The 27,062-nt window shown below is 58.0% G+C and overlaps 1 protein-coding gene across 6 annotated transcripts in view; it reads right to left on the bottom strand.

The window, feature by feature from the left end:
- AFAP1L2 (actin filament associated protein 1 like 2) overlaps window positions 1-27,062 on the bottom strand; it is a 93,602-nt gene that overhangs the window by 3,766 nt on the left and 62,774 nt on the right. For 4 of the 6 annotated variants that reach the window (XM_045854185.1, XM_045854184.1, XM_045854182.1 and 1 more), the window contains 12 exons: window positions 25,960-26,034; window positions 24,491-24,585; window positions 17,355-17,445; window positions 14,669-14,752; window positions 11,563-11,768; window positions 10,134-10,313; window positions 7,806-7,895; window positions 6,605-6,689; window positions 5,956-6,060; window positions 3,389-3,600; window positions 1,474-1,619; window positions 578-689 (listed from right to left, as the gene is read on the bottom strand). In XM_045854185.1, the coding sequence (XP_045710141.1) occupies window positions 578-689; window positions 1,474-1,619; window positions 3,389-3,600; window positions 5,956-6,060; window positions 6,605-6,689; window positions 7,806-7,895; window positions 10,134-10,313; window positions 11,563-11,768; window positions 14,669-14,752; window positions 17,355-17,445; window positions 24,491-24,585; window positions 25,960-26,034 (1,481 nt within the window). The remainder of the gene's footprint in view (window positions 1-577; window positions 690-1,473; window positions 1,620-3,388; window positions 3,601-5,955; window positions 6,061-6,604; window positions 6,690-7,805; window positions 7,896-10,133; window positions 10,314-11,562; window positions 11,769-14,668; window positions 14,753-17,354; window positions 17,446-24,490; window positions 24,586-25,959; window positions 26,035-27,062) is intronic. The other 2 variants (XM_045854187.1, XM_045854186.1) reach the window with 1 other exon arrangement.

Here is a 27,062-nt window from a genome sequence, read left to right on the forward strand (position 1 = left end):
CAGCACCCACCCTGCCTTGGCTTTCCTGTGCCCTCCCTGGGTGGAGTGGGCAGGGACCCTCCCTCAGGGAAGGCCCTTGTTGAGCTGGAGTTAGGAGGTGAGGTCAGGGTTCAAGTTCTGGATCAGCCACTCAAAAGGTGGGAGACCCAGGCCATAGCACTAACTTTCCTGAACCTCATTTCCTCATCTGTGAGAGGACAGCGTGACAGTAGTTCCCTCCAAAAGGGTTAGGATTAAATGAGATAATGCACAGCAGCCCCAGCACTGCACAGCATCCAGCGTCTGATCCGTGGAACCTCCCGCCAGTGCGATGCTCCCACCTGCTCAGCGGCCAGTCCTGACAGCACACCCCCACCCCCACCCTGGCCCTGACTGGGGCAGGTAACCCGCTGGTTCACCCAGACGAGTTCCGGGCCAGGCGGACTGCCCAGCCCAGTACCAAAGGTGACTGGTTGCCCCTAGATTTCCGCACTCATGGCCCTGTAGGTGACTGGGAATCCACTCCTCTCAGGGCCAACGTGACCCGGCACTGAGATCAGGCAGCAGGAGGACCGGCCGCCCCCACGCGCATCCTCACCGCGGCCGTCAGCTCTGACATCTCCACGTCGTCATACAGCAGGTCCTGGCGGTCTTTGCTGGGCAGCCCGTCGATGTACGTGTTCGGCTCCGAGAACTTCCTCTGCATCAGTCTGGAAGACACACAGCACGACACAGAGAGGAGCGCTGAGGATGGGGTGGTGAAAGCCGTCTGCCTCAGCGAGCTCAGGACGAGAGGCCCCGAGCAAGCTGAAGGCAGGGCGGGAGCCCTGGGGCCTCGCTCCGGCCTCCTCTGAACGCTCACTCGCTGCTCAGCAGGGGCAGCTCCCGCCTCTCCTCCTGGGGCCTCGGTACTGGAGCCCTCGGTTCCAAACTTCCCTTTCTTCAGCACCACCCCCCACCCCCACAGCATCCTTTTGCCATCTTCGGACTCCATTTTAGGGTCTCCTTCAACGACAACAAAGCCCTTTCTCATTCCATCTTCATGATTCCCATGGGGCAGCACGGACCGGAGACTTGCCCCATTTTGTGCAGAAGGAAAGGGCCTGCTTCATGTCCCCCCAGAGGGGTGGCCCCTCAGCCACCTGCTCTAGCCCTCTCCTCCCCCACTGAGCCCGTCTGCTCATCTGGAAAGCGGGAGGTAGCACTTCTGCCCTGCCCGTTCCAGGGTGCACCCAGAGAAGGGTCCTTGGGAATGTGCCCAGCCGACAGCAAGGGCCATGGCGGGTCAGGAGACGTGCCGACGCTGCTGTAAGGAGGGAGGCGATCCGACCTAAGCCGAATGCTGCGGCTGCTCAGGGCCTGGCCCAGCTCGTGGCCCTTTGGCCACCAGGCGGACCCCGAGTGCTCAGCTGGCCACCAGAGGCCAGCTGGGCCTGGCGTTAGAAGCCTGACTGTGCGTGGCAGGGTGCGGAGCAGAGGGCCCACGGTACTCACAGCAGAGAGCTTTTGGCCGCACTCACGATACAGGAAACCCTGTCTGCGTCCACATAGTCGTAGGTGAATTCCTCCGGGTCTGTCTTGGAGCCTGACTCGGAGAGCAGCAGGCCCAGCCAGTGGCCCATTTCCTCAGAAGACTTGGCCTGGGGGGAGGCAGGGAGGGGCGTGAGCGGGGCTGCGGTGTGCCGCCCGGTGCACAGCCCGCCACCCCTTCCTGCCACCCCTGGGCGGGAACAGCGCCCCTAGTCCTGCTGCCCACCCTGGACAAGGCCTCAGAGAGCCAGGACCATGCTCCCTCTCTTCCACGAGGGACCCCAAATAACATCTGCCACTGGTGATACCTTGATGCCACATCACTGATGCTGTGGACGTTTGTCCTAGGCGTCACGTGTGACTTATATGCATGCATTTCTAGAAGGCTAATTGGGCCAGGAGAGAATTATTAACATTGCATGTATTTTAGGTGGACACCTCTACTCTTTGAACTGGGACATGTTGGTGCATCACCCTCAGCCGTCCATACAAGACTGCCTGGATGCCTTGCTAAGAAATAACATTGAACTTCATTTGTGTTGATAGGTTCAACAGTCCAGATGTCTTAAGTACCTTACATTTAGCACGAATCTGATAAACCGTGAACTAAAGGCCAGCAACACTGGGGCTTGGGCATCCCCCAGGGCACAGTGCGCTCCGATCAAGTACATCCCCTGGTTATTTCTATTAAAATCCCAGTGTTGTCTCTTGCCTCGATAACGAGAAAAAGCTGGGAATTCCACAAAAACCAGGTTTGTTTTCGTGACGAGAAACAGCCACCACCTGGGCATCGCACAACCCAGCTCCACCACCTTAGTGCTGTGGCCTCTGAACCAGGGAGGCAGCTATGCGCTGAGGCTGACGCTTAGCTGGCCCCTTCCCCCTTTATTTTCACGTGGGTGTCTCAAGTACAGTGTTCCCTGGGCATCCCAGTGTCTGTTCCCACTCTGTCTGCCCTGGGCCACTGGAACAGCTTCCTACTGGGTCTCATTATGTTCCTCCTTGTCCCCTTTCCATCCACTCCCCACAGCGGGTGGATGGAGCACCTCAAAATCCAAATCTGAGCATGCCACCGCCCCTTGAAACCCAGTGGGTCTCCCATCGCTCTTAGGAGCAACCCCCCTTCCCTCCCACCACTTTCTAGAAACGGTTACTAAGGAATCAAGGTGATTAATTAAATAACATCTTACTTGCATACTAGAATGTAAGTTCCATGAGGGTAGGGAACATATCTCTCTTGTTCATGTGTTATTGCACTGAGTAGATAACTCGTTAACTGGACAGAGATGTACAAACTCGCGTCCCTGAGAAGCAACTCGGGTATGGATCTCTTGGCCGCTAGAGGGCAGTATTGAAGCAACGTTTGGATGAAGCCGCCTGGATAAAGGACCGGGTGGCAGAACCGGAGTGAATGGGAAGCACGCGCTTCTGGGCGTGTGAACTCTGGCTCCGACCTGCCCAGCTCAGTGCAAGGCATTGTGCCACCTTTTATTTTTGCAAATGTGACATCACATTAGACAGGGTGGGGAGTGGGAGAAATGTAATTGTATCACAAGCCTGATTCTTCCCCCCCAGATAAGCCCTAACAGGCATCATTTTTACATGCCAGGCTGCACCTGGTGGTACACAAACTAAATCAAACCCACTGTGAATCCCCAGAAGGTTTTCCAGTGGCTCAGAGTTATAAATACCCCTTCTGCCCTAAGTACAGGAAGTTGCTCATTGTCCACTCCTATAACACAACCGCCCTGAGGTCAGAAAGGGAATGGAAATTTTTGAGAAAGCAAACAATCTCAGGCAAACAAAACAAAGGAAATAAAAAACAGTCCAGGCCTGCTGGCAGCCCCGTGCGTGCCTGCCACCCCCGGGCCCACGGTACCTCCAGCTTGGCCAGCTCCTCGCCGTTGTGGAGGATGCGGAAGGAGTACAGGTGGTCCGGGCTCGGGTCTGGGACCACCTCACAGCCCACCAGGCTCAGGGGCTGCTGGGCCACCTTGCTCCGGTTCCGGTCCTGGTAGAAGTGCAGGTGACTGTCCCTGACGGAGCACCAGCGGGACTTCCACTGGCTGTTGACCAGCACGTTCAGGTAACCTGCAGGGGAGGATGCGGCTGCAGGAAGGTCTGGGTGGCTGCCCCACCTCTGGGCCTCCTAGCACTTCCCCCAGAATCTGTTCCAAGACCTGAAACTCACAGAGGCTGTGAATCCCATAGCATATTCTTTCCCCCTCCTTCATGCTGAGAGACCCCCGAAGTGGAGCAGCATCGCCCTCCTGGGGAAAGGTGTGTCCAAGGGAAGTCAGTTGCCTCTTGACCTCCCCCAGGCCCATCTGTACGTGTACAGGACAGAGGACCAGCTGCCCCAGACCTCATCTCCACCGCTCTGGGCGCCCAGCCTGCAGCAGCCCACCTCCGGTCACATGGGCCACGTGCAGGAGGCTCGCCCCAGGCAGGGTCTCCTCACTGCAGGTGCAGTCCCCTTGCCTCCACAGCCTTAGCTGCCCAGCTCCATCCACCCTGCCATCCTCGGAACACTCCATCTCAGCCTGCAAAGTCTTCCTCCACTGGGCCAGTGGCTCCCCAGCCTCCCAGATGCACTTGGCCTCGGCCCTCCCTGGATCCTGCCCTCCCTGCTCTGCCTTCCTTCCGAACACTTGGTTTGGAAACAGTGAAACTCTCTGCCCCCACATCAACCTCGCCAACTGAACCAAATGCTTCTCCAGGGCAAGAACTTGGCACGTTCACGTCCAGCGACCAGGGCCTGTGTCCTGCAGCTTCTCCACCAGGGAGCCGCCCTTCCGGGCAGCACACGGGTTGCCGGGGGCACACGCACGTGGCAACCCTCCCCTGTTCCCACGTGGCTGCACGTGCTGCGTTCAGCCCTGCCCTGAGATGAACATTTGGGGAGCTGACACCAGGTGTCAAGCGCAGCCTTGTCCCTGGGGCTGCAAAGGCGAGGAAGAGCCAGTCTTTCGGACCCTCCCTCGGTGCTGCTCACCTTCCCAGGGGCACTGCCTTACAGCGTGGGCTCCTTCTCCACCCTGTGGGCTTGGCGGTTGGTTGCTCGGAACCTTACCCGGGATAGGTTGGCTCATGCAGCCGGGTCAACATGCACGGCCGCCTTCCCACCCACCCGGGGCTGACCACACAGTTGGGATCGTGAATTTCTCGGAGCCACGCGAACATCCCAACACGGTAGCAGAGTGGGAGGGTGGGAGGCCGGGACCTGGGACCTCTGGCCCATCTGGGCAGGCCCCCCACCTGCCCATCACAATTCTCTGGACCAGGGGAGGTGTGCACCCAGAACTCGGGGCTGAGAGAGGCGTGAGCACTGACGCCGATTCCTGGGAAGCAGAGCATCTGTGCTCCTGCCGGCCCTCCCCCAGCCACAGGGGACAGGGGCATGTGCTGCCACTTAGTCACTTGCAGCAATAACCCAGCCACGTCTCCTGAAGTGACTGACTCACGGGAACCAGGCTCCCATGCCTGAAATCATGGCCTGAGGCCACCGGGGGCCTTGGCTGGAGGAGCCGCGGGCTCTAAAGTCTGCTGCCTCCCCCTTCCACCCCGGCCAGCCTCAGAACACAGAACAAACTGGGGCTCAGGAGATGAACCCACTGGGACGTGGTTCCGTGAGTAAGAGGCCGGAAGTGGATGGGAATGGCCTCCGGGTCCCAGGGAGAGCTACAGCACTGTGCCCCTGGTTGAACACCAGCACGCGGGCTCACCCAAGACACTTTCTGGTCAAGGTCTCTCTTTCTCTTTCCTGGCCTCGGTCTCCTCAAGGCCGAGTGAGGGCAGTAGCGGTGACCTCTAAGAGCCCACCAGCACCCATACGCACCCTCTGTCCCAGCAATGTGGGCCTCTGTCAGCCCCTGAGTGCGTCTCGCCTGTCTGCATCTCAGTCTTCGCTCCTGCCCCCGGGGGCCATCCCAGCCCATTTAGCCCCTACTGGTTCGTCAAGGCCCAGGCCCAGGCAGCATCTCTGTCTACAGAGTGGGAAAGGTCCTTTCTGCCCCTGAGTCCTTAACAGCTGCTAAGACAGCAGGTACGTGGTCATGGATGTAAAGCTACCATCTCTCCTGAGCTGTAAGTTCTCAGGACTGTGTCCTCCATCTGCTCGGTCCCCTTTCCGTAACATGTGCCTGTCAGGCTTCATAAATATGGATCAAATGCACATATTTTTTAAAGACCATCAGGACGGCAGTCAAGCACCCTTCACCTGCACAGGAGATCTGGCACCGCAGCCAGGGACAGTCTGGTTACACCTAAAGGACCACTGGCGGTGAAGATAAACAGAGCCCGAGCCACAGGCTCCCCACTCCTGCAAATGGTTACAGCGAGACCTAAACCCCCTGTCTCCACTGTCTTCTCTGCACTGCCCTCCCGGAGACGGGCTGCAGCCCAGTGGACACGTCCCGCGGTCCGGGGGGCGGTTCCGACTCTCACTGGATGTTTCGAGGGACCTCTCTGGAGGCTCCAGCAAGGCAGACTTCTTCCTGCCCAGGTTCATCAGGTTGCTCAGCTTGAGGCCAGGAGAACATTTCTTCTTGACTGTCAAGATGAGAGGGAGCGCCGTCAGCATCGCACGCGGCTTACCCACGTGTCCTTACGATAGAGGCAACGAAACAGAAGCCCCTTCCCACTGCACCTGCCGCTCCCTGCACACACGTGTGTGATGCAGGTGCACACACCCACACACAGACTCCTCCTCCCCCCAAACAGGGTCCACAGCCCAGGGTCGGCTGTGTCTGGATTTGCACACTCAAGGGGGCACACCAGCTTCTCCTGCAGAATGTGTCGGCACTAGAGAAACTTTACAGGCTGTGTGGGCTCCAAGACTCTTAAAATGGGGCGAGCAAGCCAGAAGGGAGATGCTTGTTCTGCCCCCCCCGCAGGTCATGGAACTTCAGGTCGGCCACCTGTCCCTTCTCCCTAGACCTGGCAGCTGTAAAGTATTCCCAAGTAGTTTATAAATTGGAGGTAGGTGGGTTGGAATTAGCTGTCAAATCCCACCGGGTGGAGCCACGCAGCCGAGTCTCACAGCCTGGGTGCCCTCCCCTCCCCAGCCTGGGCCGAAAGCCAGTAGCGTTGGTACCATCTTTGGTCTCCGGGACCTCGGGGTGGCCATCTACGGAGCCGCCATACTCCGGGGCTGACAGGTACTTCTCAGTTGCGTCTGGCTGTGGGGGAGAGAGACTGGTGGGAGATTTTATCTGGGAATGGTGACCTCGGAGACCACAATCTAAGAGAACACAATAGATTACTCTAGGGGTCACCCTGGAGCCAGGTCACTGGTGGGACATGGGCTGGGCTTCCCCCTGGGCCCTCTGGGGGACCTGCCTTCACACTCCATCCCTGAGGGTCCCCTGACCCAGAGTGCTTACTCCAGACTCTGCAAAGTAAGCCATGGGACCCCCACCCATGGGACCCCCACCCATGGGACTGGCCTTCCGACAGGACCAAGCGCTGATGTGCCCGCCCAGGGAACACTCTTGTCTCTCTCATCCCAACGTGGAGAAAACCCACGCCCATTCTGATTTGAGTTTCTTGTCAATGACCGAACCATGAGAGGCAACCCCCACAGCCCTTCCTCAGCCACTCATGGTGCCCCTCCACGGGGTGGCCTGTGCCTTCCTGAAGAGCCAAGGGCCTCCTCCCTGCTCAAGCCCTCTGTGTACCCTCTACTGTCCCCCTCATCAGGGGTGGGGACCCCAAGGTGAGATACAGCGACCCCCAGGCTGCTCGGAGCACACCCAGGCTTCAGGGCACCTACCTACCTACCTACCTGCAGCTACCCAGGAGGTACCCAGGGATGTGGAATGCCACCCACGGGGTGGCCTGCCCCTCGGTCGGCACCCAGCCCGACTTCCTCGACTTGGACCCTTGCGCAGGGGCCCAAAAACTCCACCCAAACGAGCCCTTTGGTGCAGGTCTACACCCAGAGGGTCCCCCAGCCCTGGGACCTCCACGGGGGAGTGAGCGGGAGGAAGGCGCCGGGAAGAATAACTCTCCCTGCTGAGGACGGAGGGCAGAGTGCCTCTGCCCCAGCAAAGCACCCCCCCCGGCCCCCCCCCCCCCCCCGCGACCCAGCGAGACTGCGTTTCCGGTCTGTGTCACCTTCATTAGTTTTCCAGCAAGCTGGGGGGCCCCTGCCCTTATAGCCTTTCTCATTAATTGGGCTGAAATGTGAGAACAAAGCTCCCAGTTTTATACTTTTAATTCTCATGGAGAAAACAGGGCCTCAAACTGACCCCCCCCTCCCCCCACACACACACCAGGGCAGAGCAGGAACTCACCTTCTGACAGTTCAGGCGCTGGGCGTCGGGGCCGTACGCGTTTCCCTCAGACGCCCCTTCGAAAGGCAGGCCGCTCACCTCCTGGATGACCTGAGGCGAGAGGAGAGCCGTCAGCAGAGGCCTGGGCCCCCGGGGCCCTTCGGCCCGGCCGAAACTCACTGAGGCTGGGCCCCTCGAGGTCAGGAGAGTGGGCAGAGGTGAGAGAGGAGAGGCACCTGCCCCCAACACCTGGCCCGCATGTGGCTTTGGGATGGGCTTGTTCCCTAGCCCCCCTCTCTCCTACAGGCCGCCACATGCTCTGGGGATCGACAGGCTGGCGGGGGGCTTTTACAACCAAGCCCGGCGGTGGCCAGAGCAGACAGCCCTCAGCCCTGCGGGCCGAGGCTGGGGACACGCAGGTCAGAGGTGGCTCTGGCCGTGCTAAGCAGCACCCCTGTGCTCCAAGCCAGAGGCCACCTGGGCGAGTCCCAGAGAGTAACAGCCCAGGGTAGCCACCAACACACTCCAGTGTCCAGCCAGAAGCCCTTGGAGATGCAGACTTAGCAAGAGTGATTTCAAAGACCCTCCTTTTATAGGCTCCACATAGAGCAGTTCATGGAAAGGGGTTAAAATCAGAAAAGCCAAAGAACAAAAGGAAAAACAGCCCTGGGGAAGGAGAAACTGAAGGCATTTCTCATTCCTGAGACACGCCTTGGGTCTGAGCCTCGGTCACCACACCTGCAGGGCGCCGGGCCGAGCCTGTGCCAGGGGCCGCGGTGAGGTCTGGTGCGTGAGTGCCCAGAACAGGAGGCCCGTTCACTGCCACCCTCCCAGCGGGGGCCTGCCCAGGGGAGCGTGCTGGGCCAGGCATCTGGGCTCCAAGGCGTGGGGATTCCACTTCTCTGGGAGAGTTGTGCCTTCCTTTTCTGGGACTCTTGTCCCACACGCACCATCTCCCATTTGCTGCCATATATACCTGTCCCGTCCCGTGGGCACAGGTGTTATTGTGCAGAGCTGGGACATGGAGGCCCAGGGCAGGCAGGCAGGCAGGCAGATCTGACCAAACAGGTGCGTCTGGTCCAGACCCCACGGGAGAGGCTAACCACCTGGCTGCAAGTGTGTCCAGACTCTCAGGAGCCAGGCCCTCACGGCCAAGTCCACCTCTACCGAACCAGGGAGGCAAGGGCCTCTCTGTGAAGGCTGATGGACGGGCTGCGTCTCCTCAAAGTGCTTTTGTCTTTACACCGCCAGCAAAACTGGGGGGCAGCATGGGGCTCAGGATGAGGGTGTGGGAGTTGGGGAGAGAGGCTGGAGTCGGGGAGGGGGGCGGGAAATGGGCCCAAGCGCTCAGAAGAGCGGCACTGGGAGCTGGGGGAAGAGCAGTGTGTGGGCACACAGGTGTGCATGCGTGTGTCCAGGTCAATATCTGTGTGTGTGTGTGTGCACATGCACGTGTGTGCATGCGAATGTGTGTGTCTGCAGGCACTCACACAATGCAAGCGTGTGTGCACGTGCAGGGATGGCAGAGGGAGGCAGGTGTGACGCTCCTGCACTGAAAACTCGTCCACGTGGCTGTGAAGGAGGAGAGGGAGGAGGGGCAGGAAGGGTGGGGAGGGGGCCTCTCGGGCTCTCTCCGGCCTCCCAGGGGGCCTGCTGGGTTTGGAGATCCCTCTGCAACTGTGGGCCCCTTCTTGGCGCAAACTTTACACCTTCTGGAATTGTCAAGCTCATCTTTAACACAGGGCAGGCGGGCCCCTCCCAGGTGCTTCGTTTCGGGGGCCACGGCAGGGTTTGTGCAGGCAGAACACCGGCCTGCGGTCGGAGGGGTCTAGGTTTGAATCCTGATGCTGCCACTCACTCACCAGCTGACCTTCATCGGCCCCTCCTCCCTCTTAGCCCTATTCTCCGTTCCAACATGGGGACATCCACGTGACTCAGTGCCCTACACGTGGTTGAGTGGGTCACATTTGTGAGAAGTGCATGGCCCATGGCGCAGGTACTTAACAAGTGGCAGCCACGTCTGTTCTTTAATAAGGAGGCTGGTGATGCTCATGAGAAGACAGAAAACAAAACGATTTCAACCAGAGCCGGAAGTCCAGGAGACCGAGAAGGACTCGCAGCGGCAGCGGGGTCTGCGGCCCACCTCCCTGAGACTGACGGCTGCCGCTCAGAAGGCAGGAGGCTCTGGGAACCGGATCGCAGACCCTGACCCTCGACGGCATCCATCCCTGTTGGGGGAAGCCGGGGAGCCAGAACTGCAGCCCCCCCCCCCACCTCCAACCCTGTGACCCCGGGAGCCCTGGCGGGAAGCAGGTCCGCCTCCCAGCCGCCTGGGGGCCCCCTCCTCACCCGGAGCCACTGCTCGGCCTGGTCCTTGCTCTGCAGGCCCAGGACGATGACGTCGGCGTTCATCGGCGTGATCTTCAGCTTGTGCTCCTTCTTCCGCACCTGCTTCTCCTTGTGGACGACGCTGCTGCCCAGCAGGTTCACGTCCAGCTGGGGGCTGTGGTCCTTGGAGGATTTGTAACACTGGAGGGAGAGAGACGAGAGGTTGCGTTGCAGGGGTGCCAGGCCTTGCCAGGATCCATGGCAGGACCCCCTGGGAGCCGGGCTCCGCCCAGCAGAACCAAAGGGCCGGACGCCCCAGTGCCAGTGCAGAACCGTGACCTCCGACATCGGCAGCTCGGTCTCAGCGTCAGACCAGGCAGGCTGTCTCCGAGCCCCGCCAGCTTCCTCCTCTCCGGCCTCAGCCGGGACTGATGCCCAGGACCTGCTTCTCTGGGCAGCTCTCATCTCACTGCAGGCCTGGGCTGGCTGCTGAGACGTGTCCTCCGGGGGCGACACTCATGCGTCTGGGGTGGAACACGCTTGTCCCATCTCTCCTCCCCACCTCATTTCTTGCTCAGCTCCCCCCAGGAGGGGGTCCGTAGGGAATTAGGACTGGAATTATCCTCTGCTTAGTTAGGGAGATGATGTCGTCAGCAAAGAAAGGAGGGGACTTTCTTCTCCTACTGGAGAAAATATCGTACCCCTCGGCTTCTCAGGTGGACAAGGGGGGTCCTCACAGGATCACCTGGGGGACCACCTGCACAGAGCAGGGCACCCTGTAACCAGGGAAGGAAGGGCGCTTACAAGGGTGCCATGCCACTCTGAGCAGGACATACGACTGTGAATTTAACTTAAAACAACAGGAAACAGGGCAGTGGTCAGAACTTTACGGGTCTTAGGCTCAGTAATGCAAATGTTATTGTGACTTCGGAGAAGACCCCTAACCTGGGAGTTCACGCCGCATGAAGACAGCAGTCAGAGCTGGGGCGGGGCAGGGGGCTCCACCCACAACCTCCAGTGGCCTGGATGGGAGCAAGAACAGGCTCTCAGACCAGGCGACAAGAAGGCCCCTGGGAAAAAGGGGGGTGGCATGGGAAGGGATGGAGGGGAGGTGGTTACCACAGTCCCCCTCTGAGAGTCTAAGGAAAACAACTAGACTTTTCTAGTTCAGAAAAGGCACATTCCTAGAAGGTTGATCAGATTTAGATTTAATTAATTTGGGAGGCAATAAACCATAGAAAACAAATTAAAAAAAAAAAGAATATTCGTTCACGCCTGCAGAATTGTACATACAATTTCAGAGTTAGGGAGCGATGGAAATCTGATATAAAAGGATCTAACCACCTGGTATTAGGGACCATCCCCTCCTCCCCCCTCGCTCCCTGCCCCCCTCCCCTCCCCCCCCCCCCGCCAAAAAAAGAGACCAGAACACGACAAGAGACCAACTGACCAGGAGTCTGGTGTCCTTGATGACGCAGAGCTGCTTGGCCCACTGCCCCAGCCACTTCTTGCGCCACAGGAAGGCGCAGATGCGGGCGTCACGCATGAGCTCGATGCTGGCCTCGGGAGACGGCCACTGGTGGGGGGCCGACTTGCCCTTGCTGCTCTCGTCCTCGTCGTAGGACTCGTAGGAGCTGCTCACGGCCTCGCCGTCCTCTGCAAGGCAGACCCGCTTGGTCACATCCCCGTGTCCCTGCCGGGCAGGGCAGGGCAGGGCAGCGGATGCTCCCGAACATGCTCGTCTGTTCAGAAGGGAGGGGAGCAGGCAGCAGGCAGGAGCAGCCACTGGCCCCCAGGCCCCATCCACCTTCCTCTCTATGACCTTGAACCAGCCCCGCAGCTGCCGACCACAGACCCAGGCAAAGCTTCTGGGATGTCACCCCTCTCAGCAAAGCTTCTGGGATATCACTGTCTCTGGCCACATACACCAATAACTTAAAACCAGAAGTCTTTCCCTTTTCCTCCTCTAATCCTGTCATCTCCGATTCCAGAGACACCCGAGAAGACACTGCCCTCTGACGGACTGACTGCTGGCTCTGGGGAAGGCCAGGTCCCCGCTCGGGGCCTCTGCTTCTTCGCTGGAAGGATGAGCGGTGGGGTGAGGGTCTTCCTGAGCCTGGCGCTCGGTCATTCTAGGCGGCCAGAGGGAAGGGGTCACCATCTGAGCCCAGAGCCAGGCACGTGGCCAGCCGCCTGCCCGGCTGGGCCTGGTCCACCCCTGGGTCTGTGCTAGGAGTCGGGTGGGGGTGTGGCTCCAGGGAAATCAAAGGCAAAATAAACCATGGCAGGAAATGGCTTTCGGGGGCAGGGGCCGTCTTGCCATTCATTCCTCGGTGCCCCCCTCCTAGTCATAACCTTTAAAAAAATCCATCTCCAGGCTCCACGGACTGCGCTCGTTCTCTTTCCCTCCCACCAAAAACCTCCCTGCCCGAGCTCTGCGCCCCCTGCCTGTCCCCCAGCTCACACGCTTCCTCCACCCCTGGGCGACGGGCCAACCTCAAGTCTGCTTTCTGTTCCAAAGACTCCCAAGACTCACCAGGCACAAACGGGACCCAAATCTAGGCACACCCCACATGCCTCAGTGCCTGCCCCCTCTACCCTGCAAGACCTGTTCTGTTCTCCAGGCATTACTGGAGGCTGAAACAAAAACTAGGTGAAGAGAAAAGGAAGTTTCAATAAAAAAAAAAAAAAAAAAAAACCCCAAGAAGCAGAACACAGAGAACACCAGGATCCCTGGTCCAAACCACGGCCCAGCACAGGAATCCTGTCTATTGTAACCTTGATGCTGCTCCAGCCTCTCCTTGAATTCCTGAATGGACAGGGAGCTCACTACCATACAATTGCTTCCATTACTTAGCAGACCTGACAGTGAGAAAGCGGGCCCATCATCTACTTCCCTATGACTTCTACAGACATGTTCTGTCTCCTGGAGTCAGGGCAGGTGAATCCTCTCTCCTCCCCCATGACACCCTTCAGGAAAGAAACATGTCTTGGGCCCCTGACTTCCCTTCCTTCTGTTACCTGCATGGCTAGGTTCCTGTATCTGCATCCCAAGAAAACAGCCACCTTTGAATTTGAATATAGGAAATGGAACGAAGCCACTGCCACAGTTATTTGAGCTACGGTGCCAATGAAAATGTGCTCTAGGTTGTTTCCATGCTTCTAAATTTTGTACCTGTCAAGTAAGCAAAGGCTGGAAACAGCGGCGCTGCCCAGCGGGGGGCCCTGAACTCTCCTACTGCTGGCGGTCACGGCAGTGAACACGAGGCCCTCAGGAAAGAGTCTGGCAGCCTGTTGATTCAAGGGCCGTAAAAACACCCATGCCCTTCGACCCAGTAATCCCGGTCCTGGCAGTTTATCTTCGGAAACTAGCTTCTCAAAAAGGAAGGAAGGGGGGAAGGTTACATGCATTAAGATATTCACTCAAGCAATCTAGCAGTCAGCAGGAGAGGATGGGGGAGAGTATGGTTCGAGCTGCACACGCAGCGACCATCAGTGGGAAGTCTGAAGACTGTTCTGGAGCTCAGCGCACTTGGGGACTGTGACGGGGAGCGAGAAGGCGCACTTGACATTGTAAGAGGGGCGTGGATCGGGACCGAACGCCAGCAGGGAGAATTCAGAGTAGTTGATCTGAGGTGGCGGGGGCATATATTTTGAAAAGGCCTCACTGTCAGGACTGTTGTCACCTGTACAGGAAGTGAAGTAAGAAGAGAGAGGCAATGTCACTGGGACACCTTCTCCTTCGGTAACAAAAATTAATGTGGGCCCTGGCTGGTGTGGCTCAGTGGATTGAGCGCAGGCCTGCAAACTGAAGGGTCGCTGGTTCGATTCCCAGTCAGGACACATGACTGGGTTTCAGGCCAGGTTCCCTGGTAGGGGGCGTGCCAGAGGCAACCACGCACTGATGTTTCTCTCCCTCCCTTCCCCTCTAAAAATAAATAAACAAAATCCGAAAAAATTAATGTGGGAGGCTACGGGGTTCGGTGTGAGGAAAGCGGCCCAGCCCCTTGCTGTTCTGCGCTTCTGGGGCTGCCCCACGTGTTTGTTCCGAGGAGAAATCCAGCACCTGCCCGGCCCCCTCCAGGGCCGAGGGGAAGCTGACTGGGAAGAAACAGCCCATCGATTTCTTCCCGGAGCAGCTTGGAGGAAATTTAGGGCAAGTGTATTAACTTTATTTCTCCCTGAAAGCAATCACAGCACTGCCGTGAATGGGGGGCATTTTTACAGCAGAAACGTGGCTTCTAGGGGTCGCGGAGTGAACAGAGGTGAAAGGCAGGGATGACAAGTAACTCGGTCCCCACGTCTGCAGTCCCCACTGTGTGCTGTAACCTGACCTCGGGCACAGGGGACAGAGCCACCAAGCAACAGTGAGTTCCTTCAGCCTCGTGATTGGACGCCGCAGGCGGGGGGTGTGGCAGGGTGACACATGGCATGCAGGAGCCAGGCAGGAGGACAGGAAGAGAGCAGTGGCCACGCTTGGGACATGCGCCCCGTTCCTGAGAGCCAGGCAGCAGGCGCAGAGTCACGGGCATTGCAGCTCTGGGGACCAGCAGTACCCAAGGTGATGGTGGCGTAAATGACTCCTTCGGGCACCTGCACCCATCTGGGGACTCCAGTGGGGAGACCTCTGCCAGAAGGACCTGTGTGGAATCCAGAAGCACAGACAAAGGCAAGCTAGACACAAGACGAAGGGGACAGCCCCAGGAGAGAGACACCGGGAGGCACCCAGGTGAGGAGGAGTGGCTGCCCACCGCCAGGTGTTAGTGCTTTCCCGCTGGAGGCGCGGGCTTGTCCGGAGAGGCCCCGCCCGGCCGAGGACTTCACGTCCCAGCCCCTTCGCATGCAGAGACGACCACGTGACGACTCGCCCCAGTGGCGTGCAGGTGGGTGCATGTCGCTTGTGGCTGTCGCATGTAAGAAGCACACAGGAGTTCTCTGCTCTCTCTTCACAGAGGATTCTGTGGCCTCAGAGGGTGGCCGAGCCCACGCTGGAAGGAGCCTGGGCGCCCGCACCACCTGCAGGCCAGTAGCACCACGCTGAGCTGCCCGTGCATGGGAAGCAGACTGGTACTGCGTTCCCATGAACTGAAAGGGGGTGACCTGCCAGAGCAGCTGTCGCCCCAGCAGCAGACATCATCAGAGAAGGAGCTGAGGTCTTGGGCAAGCGGGTCAGACACTCTTATCCGCTGCCTGGGCCATCAGGGTGCTTCCGGAAGTTTTACTGGGAGAGAGGACTCTGACCCCGGGCGGCAGTGTGGGGACGGTGCTGACACAGCAGGACGAGAAATCAAGACAGGGGTCCTTGGCGGGAAGTCAGCAAAATCACAGCGGGCCAACGACCGCTGCTCCTCTCGTGACCTGTACGTCTCACTGTTCAAACAGGTGTGGGGACGACAGACAGGAGCTGAGAGCGGGCTGGCTCCTATCACAAGGAAAGCCACCTCTGCGTGGGAGGTGTGGCCAGCTCTCCCCCCATCCCCCCTGGTCCTTGTCCTGGCAGGAGAGGAGAGGCAATCTGGCATCTTCTCACCCCCTTGCTGCCTTGGGGACGACACCCGGTATGCATTCGCAGTCCAGAGACGGACACCAAGCAGTAGGTCCTTCCGAGCACTTGTTTGTGTCGGGACGTGGTGTCTGCCCCACAGAGAGGCTCCAGGGAGCGTCTGGGAGGCAGGCCCCAGCTGGCACAGGCCACACCTGAGAGAGCGCCCTGCGCTTCAGGTGCTATGGAGGTGAGGTGCCCACCACGGTGAGTCACTTCTTCCTCCTTCCAGACACGGCCAGACAGCTGCCACACCCTCAGCTTTGCCCTGAAATCACAGCCTGGCTGGCGACCCCAAAACATCTCATATACTCAGTGAATTCAAGCCAAGTGACCTCTGCCCACCAAGCCAGCTTCTTAGCAGAAAATAACCTCGGACCAAAACAGGTCCTTACCTCCCACGCAGTTCCTTGGGCCGAGGGCAGCAGGTGAAGTTTGAAGGCAGAGAAGGCTCCTCTGACCTGCCTCCAAGCGACAGGTCCCGTCCCACCCCCGGTCCCGGTCCCACTCTCTATGGAACCAACAACGCCCCTGTCAGTTCGTCCCCTCAGCAGGGACGGACCCTTGTCTTGCACATCTGCACATGGCTCCATGCGTCCAAAGACCTTCCCCTTACAGAGGAAGGAAAGGGAAGGAGGTAAGAAGGGGACAGTGGGAGGACCAGAGTCCGGCGGCCTAGAGGAGGTCACGACCATCTCCTTCTTCCAGAACCTTTGGGGCCTTTCCAGGTTAAAGAGTTCCTACGCCTAGAACATTGCTGATGTGACTCCCTCAAGCTGAGAACCACTGGCCAAGGACAGACGGCCCCAGTGGGAGCCCCGCCCCATAGCACAGACGAGCCTTCAAACACCCAGATCAGCTGCTGAGTGACCCTCCAGTCTCATTCGGAGAGAAGTCAGTCCTCACCATGGTCTGCCGCTGACTCTGGCGTCCCCACCCCCCGCTTCTCCCCGCCCCCCACCTCACCTGCTCCTGCTCCTCGGGCCTCCTTGCTAGTCCTCAGACATGCCAAGAGCTCCCCTGCCTCAGGGCCTTTGCACGTGCTGTGCTGTCAGGAAAGCTTTTCCGGCCGTTTTCTGCCCCATCCACTTCCCACTTCACTGCCCGTCATGCGATCAGAGAGGCCTTCCCTGTCTAAAGCATCACAGCCCCCTCCCGCTGAAACCCCAGCCTCCGCTGCTTTCCATTTTCATCATCTCCCAACACACCCCATGCTTCTTTCTTGTCTTCCTGCTGAGCTGTCTGGCCCCCCGAGTTCCCGACTCCTGGAAGTGTGCTTGGCACGTAGGGGCCAGCCAGTAACTCCTGGTCCAGTGAGAGAGCCCTGGGGACTGGGCTCGGGCTCGGCCTGGCCACATTGCCCTGGCTCCTGAGGGCCTGGGGCCCCTTCGGCAGCACACCTGTGTCCTGACACATTTCTGTGCCCAATCCAGCCACACCCAGGCGGGAACACAGGGAGAATCAGGCACATAAGCCAGCTCCTGTGGACCAGACCGACCCCTCCTTGCAGGCGGGCTGGGTCTGCGGTAGGTCTCAGCTCCCCAGCAGAACAGGAAGCTCAGTGCTCTGTGGCCAATTCTCAGCTTGGCCAACGCTCGCTGGTAACAGCAGTCCCGGCTGCCAGTCTGCTTCCAGCACCAGCACCTCTGCGGGAAGTGCTCGGGCCCCCTCCGAGCCCCAGCCCTGGCCCCGGCATGTACCGTTGAGGGACACATCATATGGCTCGGCCTCTTCGTAGTAACCCTCCGGAGACTCGGTCTTTGGGATGGAGAGCTGTTTCCGTTCTGGACTCTGTGGTATGAACAAATGAAACAAACATTCTTTAGATACGATGCACTGGCAACAACTTGGAATTAGCCCTTTGGGTAGGAGGAGGAGGAAGTCCAGAGGAAAACACGCCCAGCGGGACTGGCAGCTAGCTGGGAGGGAGGACACGGAGCACTGGGGCCCCGCCTACGGTGTCCGCACTGCACCCCTCGAAGGGCTGAGGGCGTGGTCCTTAACTTCCTGGAGCCTCGGCTTTCTCCCCTGCAACATGGGGCTCGGATTCCCAACACACACACCAAATACCGTCACGCCAGTGACACAGAACACACACCAAGTCTAGACAGTGTCGGGCTGCTGGCGTGGCTGTCATGGCTTTGAAATAGAATACGCTTTCTGAAAAGGCAAGGGCTAATCAGAGGCGCCTGGGGGAAGATGAACAGGTCTCTAAGGCTTTAGACACTTTTACCATCATAAGCTCAATCATTCATTCAGCAACTACTGGATGGCTCCCGCATACCAGCTGCGAAGGACGCATCCAGACGGTCGGTGCTAAGAAAGACTCAGCTGTATTTTGCCATGTATAATGCACACCCAAGTTTTTATGCGCATTATCGATGGGATTATCATACCCATTATTACACCCATGGTATGTACTCATTGTGCCCATATATGATGTGCATCCCTATTTTTCCCTCAAAAATTGGGGCAAAAAAAGTGTGCATTATACATGGCAAAATACGGTAACTAGCCACTGAACATTCACGGCTCCTGATCAAGTGCATCGTGAATAATGCTATAATAGACAAGGTCAAGGTCAAAGTTCTGTGGGAACCAGGAGGGTGTGAGGAACATTTAGGACCAAGGAAGGATGCTCAGACGACAGGCCCTTCGAGCTGAGTCTCAAAGACAACCCTAGGTTCTAGTGTGGCACGGGGGTGGGACGAGCACAATTTAAATAGAATAAAAAACATATTCAACTGTTGCAAAGCACGGAGCGTGAAACCATCCCTGTTCCTCCATTATTCCACTTGTCAAACGGGCACCAGACTATGAAGCTAATCTTCCAAGCAATGCAGGGGAGACACAAGAGCGAGCTGGTTGCATGACAGCCGCTGTGACAGGTCATAAACGGAGAAGCACCCACCCACATGAGTCTCCAGTTCTGTCTGAACCATGAACTCCTTGCGGGGGTCCGAGGGAATATTCATAATGAGCTGAGCTCGGAAATGGCCTGAAGTGCCTTTCCACTCCTGGTTTTGAGAAGTCCACCCCAGGGGCAGGCCTGGGCCTGTGGGGAAGTTCCAAGTGACAGCAGAGGAAGGCCCTTGAGGTAAAGGGGGGCACCTCAAAGAGGAGGCAGCCAAAGGAAGGACCCCCACAGGGCCCAGACAGCCAGCCTGGGCTCCGGTCCCCAGGTCCCTGTGGAATGGTACTTAGCACAGGCTGCGAGAGTCTCCCCTCCCAGCTTCCTGCGGGGCAGAGTAATGCTGCAGCTGCTGCACCAACACCGTGCTCCCCGGGCCCAGTCCTGTGCGGCCGGGCATCGGAAGTCCACTTGCAGGGACTCCGGAGGGAATGTAACTGGGTTTGAGCCCAGGCTTTAGGACTCTGTATATTTAACTGCAGGTCTGTGACAGCCTCTCAGGGCCCCACTCCCCATCTCTGTAAAAAAAAATAAGAATAGTACTGGGGTCGTCTGAGGATTCAGTAAGAGAAAACGCAATAGGGTTTTTGCAGGGCCTCGCCCATATCAGATACAAGGAGGCGGTGGTCGTCACTGTCTGGGGTCTCTGTAACCCAGGAGTCTGCAGGAGCCCGGTTCCCGGCTTGCTGCCTGCCAAACGGAGACAGGACCACAGGAAAGGGGCGGGAGAGGACAGGCCACAAGCTGGGTCTCACATGGGACGCTTTTAACATTATCTGGCCTCACATCAAGAAAGCTGATGTGAGTCCCACAGGCAGGCTGTGAACAGCCTGCACCCCAGCAGGTGTGACACCCAGCACGCAGGAGGGAACAGAATAATCTGTTCATTTCCTGAGCAGACCAGCTGCTGCAGAGGCTCGGCTGCAGGTGCACCTCTGGCCACGCTCCTTCCTTGCGGCCGGTGCCTTGCACACGGTGTACGTCATCGGTAGCTGCTAGTGGCTGGCCCTGTACCTTTGCTGCCAGGAGCCTGGCCAGATGTCTCTGCCCCTCGGTCAGCCTGAGAAGCGGCTGCTCAAGAGACGCAGCTGTGGTTCTGTGAGAGCCAGCTTCTCTGAGGGGACAATGTCCTCTCCCCTGGGCAGGAGCAAGGTCTCTGCACGTGGGTCCTGGGGCCCACCACGCTTCCTGAGCTAGCCGGGCCTCCCGCTCCAGCCTCCACTCCCACTGAGTGGTGCCGGGGCCCTTCTCGTGGTGAGGGGGTGGATCCCATCTGGAGAGGGGCTCAGAGCTCCAAGGTCTGGCAGCAGACCGCCCCCTGCGATGGGGCCAGAACAAAGGGAGCTCGTCCTGGCGTTACCACCACGAGGGCCCAACTGCCCTGCTGGGGACAGGGGGTTGGGCACCAGGGAGTATCTGTCCAAGCCTCTCACTGTAAAATCACCTGTAAATAGACATATATAGAGAGGCAGTATAAATAGGGCAGTGGTAGGAATCCGACCTCCGCACCTGGGGTTTGAATCCTGACACTGGCACAGTTGAGCTGTGTGACTCTGGGCAACTGACTTGACCTCTCTGGGTATCAGTCCTTCCACTGCAAAACGGGGAAAGAGAGTAGGAACACCTTTCCGAGGTGCTTGTTGTGAGGATTCAACTGGCCTCAGCATTATTAAATACTCAGTAAGTAACAGCTTCCACTAACCTAAACAGTAATATGTAAAAATACCATGCAGAGGGAGAAAAGCTGCCCACGCACACGTTTGATGGCAGAGGAACAGAGGTTCCCTGGGGAGACAGGAGACGCTGGGTTTGACCAGACTTCCACCGAGCTCTGCCTCTTTAGAGAAGGCAGTCTCTGGTCTTAACCCGGCCAGGCAAAAGACAAGGCCCGGGGTCCAGTTAGAAGATAAAATAACTTACGCAGTTCCAAAGACAGTCACATTATTACACACAGAGACAATGGCCTAGATCAGCGGTCAAAGGGGCGAGAGATCCTCACTTCTCAGGGCTAAGAATGAAGAACTTCTACCTTAATCATCATCATTACAGCAGGGATGATTATGCATCTGAGATGCAGATACAGAAGAGATGTGATTTCTGAACCTGAAATAACTTTCTGAAGGGTCACAGGCAGCGAGAGGAGAGAACGCCACCCAGCCCGGCAGGCCTGGTCAGAGGTCGGCAGGCTCCTTCAGTCAAGGGCCAAACAGTGAATACTTTCGGGATCTACAGGCTGCACAAGGTCAACGATCTTGGCTACTCAAGTCAGCTGACACAGTGCAAAAGTATCCAGAGATGACACAAACTCAGTAAGTGTGACCGTGTTCCAGGAAAAAAACTGGCCTTACAAAGAAAGTGGGCGGCTGTGGATTTGGCCAGGGGGCTGGCGTTTGCTAATTCTGACTTAGATGGGGGCGGAAGGGGTGGCCCAGGTGACCTAAGGCAGCCCCGCAGGTCTGAGCAACTTGCCCCAGGGTGCACTGCGGAAGGTTCCTGGGCAGGGGTCCCCAGACTGGACAAGACGATGTCCTTTGTGCAGGAAGCTGCTCCCCCTGTCTCCCCCCAGCGCCCCCCCTCCCCACCCCGACACACACAGAGCAACTCACTTAAAACCAGCAGCAATGCGTGTTTGGGGCTCTAAGGGGACATGGGGTGGAGACAGCCGTGCGAGCCAGGAGCATCAACAGTGCCAGCAAACATCTGTTTCTGCTGAGTGACCACAGCACCTGGCTGTGCCGTCAGCGGCCTGGAAGTGCCACAGCTGTCTGAGTCACCGGCCACACCCACGGAGTGGCCCCAAACCCCTGGCTGACCCTTCCACTGCTGGTCAGGTCTGCTGTCCACGGACTCTGGGGGGGTGGGGGGAGGAATGGAGGGCGACCCGAGCCATGAGAGACAGAATCAGGACATCCTGAGCCTGGGACAGAGGCCACACTCCTGACCCAGGCAGAGACACGGAGGACTCCAGGCAGACATCCAGCTTCTGCCACGGCCACTAGCAAGCCTGGGGCTGGTCATTCAGGCAGACCAGCCACCATGGCACCTGAAGCTCTGGGGTCAGGGTGGGGAGGGTTGTGGCTTTCTACGTCGGGAGAGGGCCACTTCGAACTCACACTCCTGAACTGCTGCTGCTGCCCAGGCCCCGGGGCTGGGATGTGAGAGGCAGGGCCGCTGCGGGCCAGGAGAGGCTCTGCCAGTGCTGGAGACAACCCCGGTGCTGGAGCCGGGGACACGCTCACCACCCAAGAGTAACACAATCCCCGCGGTAGTTGTTCCTGTGGACAGACTCCAGGCCCAGGGGAGATTTCCAGCAAAGCGGCTGACTTTACAGTCTTCCCTCCGTGTGGAATGTCTCTGCTGAGAAGGACCAGGGATGCTGATTAAAACTCCCTTTTCACGGTTCCTCCTAGTTCTGTCCTGGGCATCCAGCCCCACCCCAGGGAGCTTCTGGATGTGGAGTAAAAAAGAGGGTGGCCGCGTAATCCGGGGTCTCTGCCCCTCCTGGCCAGCCCCGGGCCTGGACCCACGGCCCAGGGGACGGCCGGGGAAGGAAGAGTAAAAGCCAGTGCCAGGAGCTCCAGGGCTACTGGGACTCATGGGACCTCACAGGTGTGTGACCACAGCCCCTCCCCAGACCCTGGGCCTCTCAGCACCCCGCCCGTGTGTGAGCGCAGGTTTCCAGGGTGAGCCAGCCCACACGGCACTCGCTGCCTGTGAGATGAGACTCCGTCCGGGGAGTGAACCCTCCAACCAGGTGTGGCCCCGCAAGCTGCTGCCCCAGGCGGGGCCAGCAATGGCACTTCCACTGCCCAAAAGCCAAAAGCCCTGGGTCAGAAGTTAGATGCTGAATTCCCCTGCCCAGGCTCGGAGGGGCCACCTCTCCCCTGAGACCACCCAGCGAGTGGGCGCAGGGACACACCAGAACCTGCAGCATCTCCCGCGGGGCTGCAGCCAGCAGCAGTTGCAGGGAGCGGAGGGCATGTGCCATCTTCCCCGAGTGCTGGGCAGAGAGCGACGGGGAGCTTTCTGGAAGGAGCGGCACTAATGCCTTCCCTCTGCTAAAAAGGCCAGCTTCAGTCCGGAAGCTGCAGAGAGGCCCGGACAGCGGGAACCTGCGTTCAAATCGCCGCCCAGGGCAGGGATGGGGCCCAGCTGTGTGACCTCCCCGAGTGCTGTCTCTTCACATGAAAAACTGGCAAACATGGGCACCCCCTGACGGGCGGTGGGGAGGACCATGCCTGGGGGCAGCTCACAGTGTGGCTCCCACCAGAGTTGTCAGCATAGCGGGGACACCCAGGGACTCGGGCTCAGCCCACCAGTCACACCCGGCCTGAGATGGAGAGTCTCTACCTGCCGTCACCCAACTCAAGGGGCCTCGTGCGGTGGGGGGTGGTCCCGGGCACTCCAGGTTCCCCCAGTGTGGCCACAGGAGGGCAGCTTGAGCACGCCTGCTGCCCCTCAGGAAGACAGGAATGGAGGGGGGCTGGACTGGGGTGGAGATCGCCTCCGAGGTGACCTCAGCCCACAGACCTCGGTGATGGATGGCTTGGTGGGAACTCAGCACCCATGGAGTCGCACGGTTTCCTGCTAGTGCTGACCCCCCGGAACCCCTGCCCCACAGAAGCCCTTCCCACTCTCACCTCCTACCTTGTGAGGGAGCCCGCCACCCTGATCCTTTAGAAGAAAGAACCCGGGTTCAAATGCTGGCTCTGCCACCTTGGAGGCTGTGTGACATTCAGACGTGTAAACCCGCTGATTCCAGGCTCCTCGCCCATAAAACGTAACACTACTCCTTACTGCTCTGAACACTAACGTACAGCCTTAGCTCACTGAATAAACGCTTTTTTTGGAGAGATGGTCACATTCCTTTCATTTAAATACCAGGAAACAAGAGCCAGAGGCCTTAGTAACTTGCTCAATGTCAAAGAGTTAGTACCTGGCAGAGCTGGGCTCTGAACCCAGGCCTGTGATTCCATAAATCCATCCATTATCCTCCCTCCCTTCCTCCCTCCCCACTTCCCTCCCTCCTCCCTCCCTCCCTCCCTCCCTCCCTTCTTTCCTCTTTTCCTTCCTTCCTTCCTTCCACCCATCCACATGTGTGTGGCTCCCTATGCAGATACAGACCATTAGGCACTAAACAAGAGACACAGTCCCTGTCCTAGAAAGCTTATATCTGGCCTAGGAGACAAATAACACACAAGAGCATGTCCTCCGTGGTGGCAAGTGCCATGGAGGTGGTAACTGGACAGTGGGACAGGCAGTCCCTGGGGCGGGATGGACGTGGGATGCCTGGCGTAGGCAGGTCGGGGGAAGTCTGTCTGAGAGACGAGGAGGCAGCAGCCACTGAGGACCCCGGCCCAGGAAGTGCCGAGCCCCTGCGGCAAGGCCGAGCAGGTGGCGCGGTCCAGCAACAGAAGGGAGGCCGGGAGGAGCACCTGCCCGGAGGCCGGAGGTGCAGCTGGGCCACTCCAGGTACGCCCTGGGGCCGTGTTAAGAAGCGTGGATGTTTTTTCCTAAGTTTGATGAGAGCTCCTGCTCCTGGCAGGTTCCCAGCAGGAAGTGCAGTGTGCTGTGACTGACAATTCTAAAAGTTCACCGTGGCCCGAGTTGGCGGCCATTCCAGACATGGCCCCACATGGTGCCGGGTGAAGGGCCTGTCGTGGCTCGGACACATCGTGGCACTTGCTAACGGTGCTGCTCCTCATCTCCCACTTCTGTTACCTTTAGCCCCCTAGCACTGAGGCCCTGAGCCAATAATGTCATCTGCAGACAGGCTTCCTTTTGCTCTGCCTCTCCCAGCGCCTTGCTCCATGCCCGACACACAGTAGGCACTCAGAAAAGGCCAGGCACTTGGTGGACTGATAACCTGTGAAAGCAACTGGAAGTTCATGGTGGGGAAATCAGGGGTCCTGGACCCACACTTACGATCTTGGGGGGCGGGAGGTCCGGAAGACTCTTCTGCGGGGCCGTGGAGTGCTGGCGGGGCTCCCCGTTGGTCAGTGGGTTCTGCTCCTCCGGCTCTGTGGGCAGCAAGCGGGAGAAGGCTTCGGTGAGGGGCGCCCAGCCTCACAGCAGGCTCTCATTACCCAGGAATGTCTGGTCACGGGTGCCCGCGTTCTATTTGGGCAGGTGTTAATTACCCAGGCGGCCAGTCCCTGCAGCCAACATGGTTTTTTCCTCCGAGAATAGGGTGCAGTGGTGCCTCCACCACAGATTTCTCAGCAGAAGGGGCTGGCCTGGGTTTCTGGCAGGCTCCGCACCCTCTCCTCCACCTGCCCCGTGTCAAAAATGGCCTAGCCACAGGGCTTCGGGGAGCAGAGGAGGTGCCCTGTGGTCACTATATTAAGCCACTCTCAGCTCTGACCCTGTGATTACTGCTCATTCCTTCCCGCAGTTTAGCCGGAAGGCCAGCGGCTCCAGGCACTGTGGCTGCTTCCATGCGGATGGGATCTGCTGAGCCCCAGGCTTGGCCGTGGGGACGGAGGTGGAAAAGCCACAGTGAAGAACTTGACCACCAACCCCCCGTGCACTTTTAAGGAAAAGGCACCAAAGGCTCTTCCATGCCTGACCACTTTGGTTGGCGGCGCAGGCCCCTGGGACAGACAGGCTCATGGAGATCTGACCTCCGAGCTTTGGTGGCTAATGGTTTGAAACCAAGCTTTGAATAGGACTGAGGGTTTTAGGAAGCTGTGTCTCCACCTCTCTCTAAGCCTTTGCATTTGAGGAACAGACAGCTGAGAGACGGGGCTTCTAACTGTCCCTTTTCTACAAGTAGGCAGCCCTGCAGTCCTTGGCATCTCCCTGGGCTCTGCCAGCCCCAGTCCTGAAGGTTTTCAGGGAAAACTAGCGAATATACCAGGGTGGAGGCTAAGACAGTGTGGAAGACACACTGTGTTCTTCCAATGGAAGATAAAACATTCTGCCAAAAAGAGCCCTTTTGAAAAAACCTTTAATAGTAAGGCAGTTGCTGACATCACCATACCCCCTGATGCCCAGGGTCCCCAAACACACACGTAATATCCAGCCTTCTATCAAAGGACATAAAGTGGGCACTGTGGGATCAGCACCCTCCACAGCTGCTTTCTTAAAACATTTGAATTATGACTTCCTGTTCCTGGGATGAGGCCGGGGAAAGCTGAGAGATCTTAGGAACAGATTCCTTATCCAGCAAGGGGATGCGAGACCTTTAAGAGGCAAGGAGGTGGCCCAGTGAAACATCTCAAAATACGTCAACCCAAAATACCATCAACCAAAATGTGACTTCCAAAAATACCTCCACACCGGGCCTGTCTGTGGTGCTGGCTGGGCGGAAGGTAGGGTGGGACAGGACCACGGCTCGTACCTTCCCCTCCCCTGGGGACTAGCCAGGCCACCAGCAGCCCCAGCACCCATACCTTTGTCCTGGGGCTCAGCATTCTGTTCCTTGTGGACCGTCACTTTGTTCATGTAAATGTACTCCTCATCGGAACCTGCAGAGGGAGGAGGGAAGACAGTGTCGTGTGAGTCCACAAAGGAAAAGGGCTTCCAGAGAGAAACGGTGTCCCCTAGAGATGTGGTCACCTGCTCGGGTTCCAGGAAAGACACACAACACTCTGAGTTGATGGAAAGAGTCCAACACAGAAGAGTTGACAGATATCCAAAAACAGAAATGGCAAGTTACCCAGGCAGCCAGTCCCTGCAGCCAACATTGTTGACTATTAGTTTACTGTTAGGGTACAGAAGCCTTAAGGGGAAAGGCACCCATACCTCAAAGATTTGCCTCATATTCCACCAATCAGAGATTTCTCTAGGTTTCCTAGCATTTCATTTAAATTGTAAACTATTTTCTATCAGTCACTCTCACTCTAGTCTGAATTACTTGCATGGGCTAATCAGAGCAATGTCTGTATAAGATAGGTCATACTGAGGATTTGAAAATTTAGCTCCCAGTTCTCTAGGTGGGGTGCTGTAGTGGGGGCCTGAAGAATCCAAATCATGAGCTCTTGGTTTAGGGGAAATTGGAGCTACAGCACTTTCAGCCACCTGCCCTGTGTAGGTTTTACTTTGTAGCAATGTAATCATTCTCTTTTGGAATAGTTTCTGTGCAGGTTGCCACTTTCCCATTGCCTGCCTGGGCAGAGAAAGGCTAGTCTCCTAACACTTGCTCAGTTTCTGATCCCCAAGGACCCTTTCTTCAGAAGCCTGCAGAGAAAGCTCATCCTAGTGTTTCTCCTCTTACAAATACTCCTGCATTTCTTTTGTGGCCCTTAACTTGCATTTCCTAGAAACCTGTGGCTGATAAATTCCAGTGGTTGGAGACCTTGTTACCGAGCCAAAGAACCCAATTCAAACCCCTCGCACAGGAGGCAGTTTCGTGCCAGTCAGTTCCTCGCCACAGACCGCTTAGACTCGAGCCAACAGGCCTGCAAAAACAGAGCCCTAAGAACCGAGAGGAACAGGAGGAGGATATAGCTGGATCTGTCCTGCGCCTTCAGCCCACGGACCGCCAGCTCAGTGC

The sequence above is a fragment of the Phyllostomus hastatus genome, unplaced genomic scaffold, assembly GCF_019186645.2.
Source record: "Phyllostomus hastatus isolate PE091 unplaced genomic scaffold, TTU_PhHast_1.1 phas_scaffold_1066, whole genome shotgun sequence".
Classification (NCBI taxonomy): domain Eukaryota; kingdom Metazoa; phylum Chordata; class Mammalia; order Chiroptera; family Phyllostomidae; genus Phyllostomus; species Phyllostomus hastatus.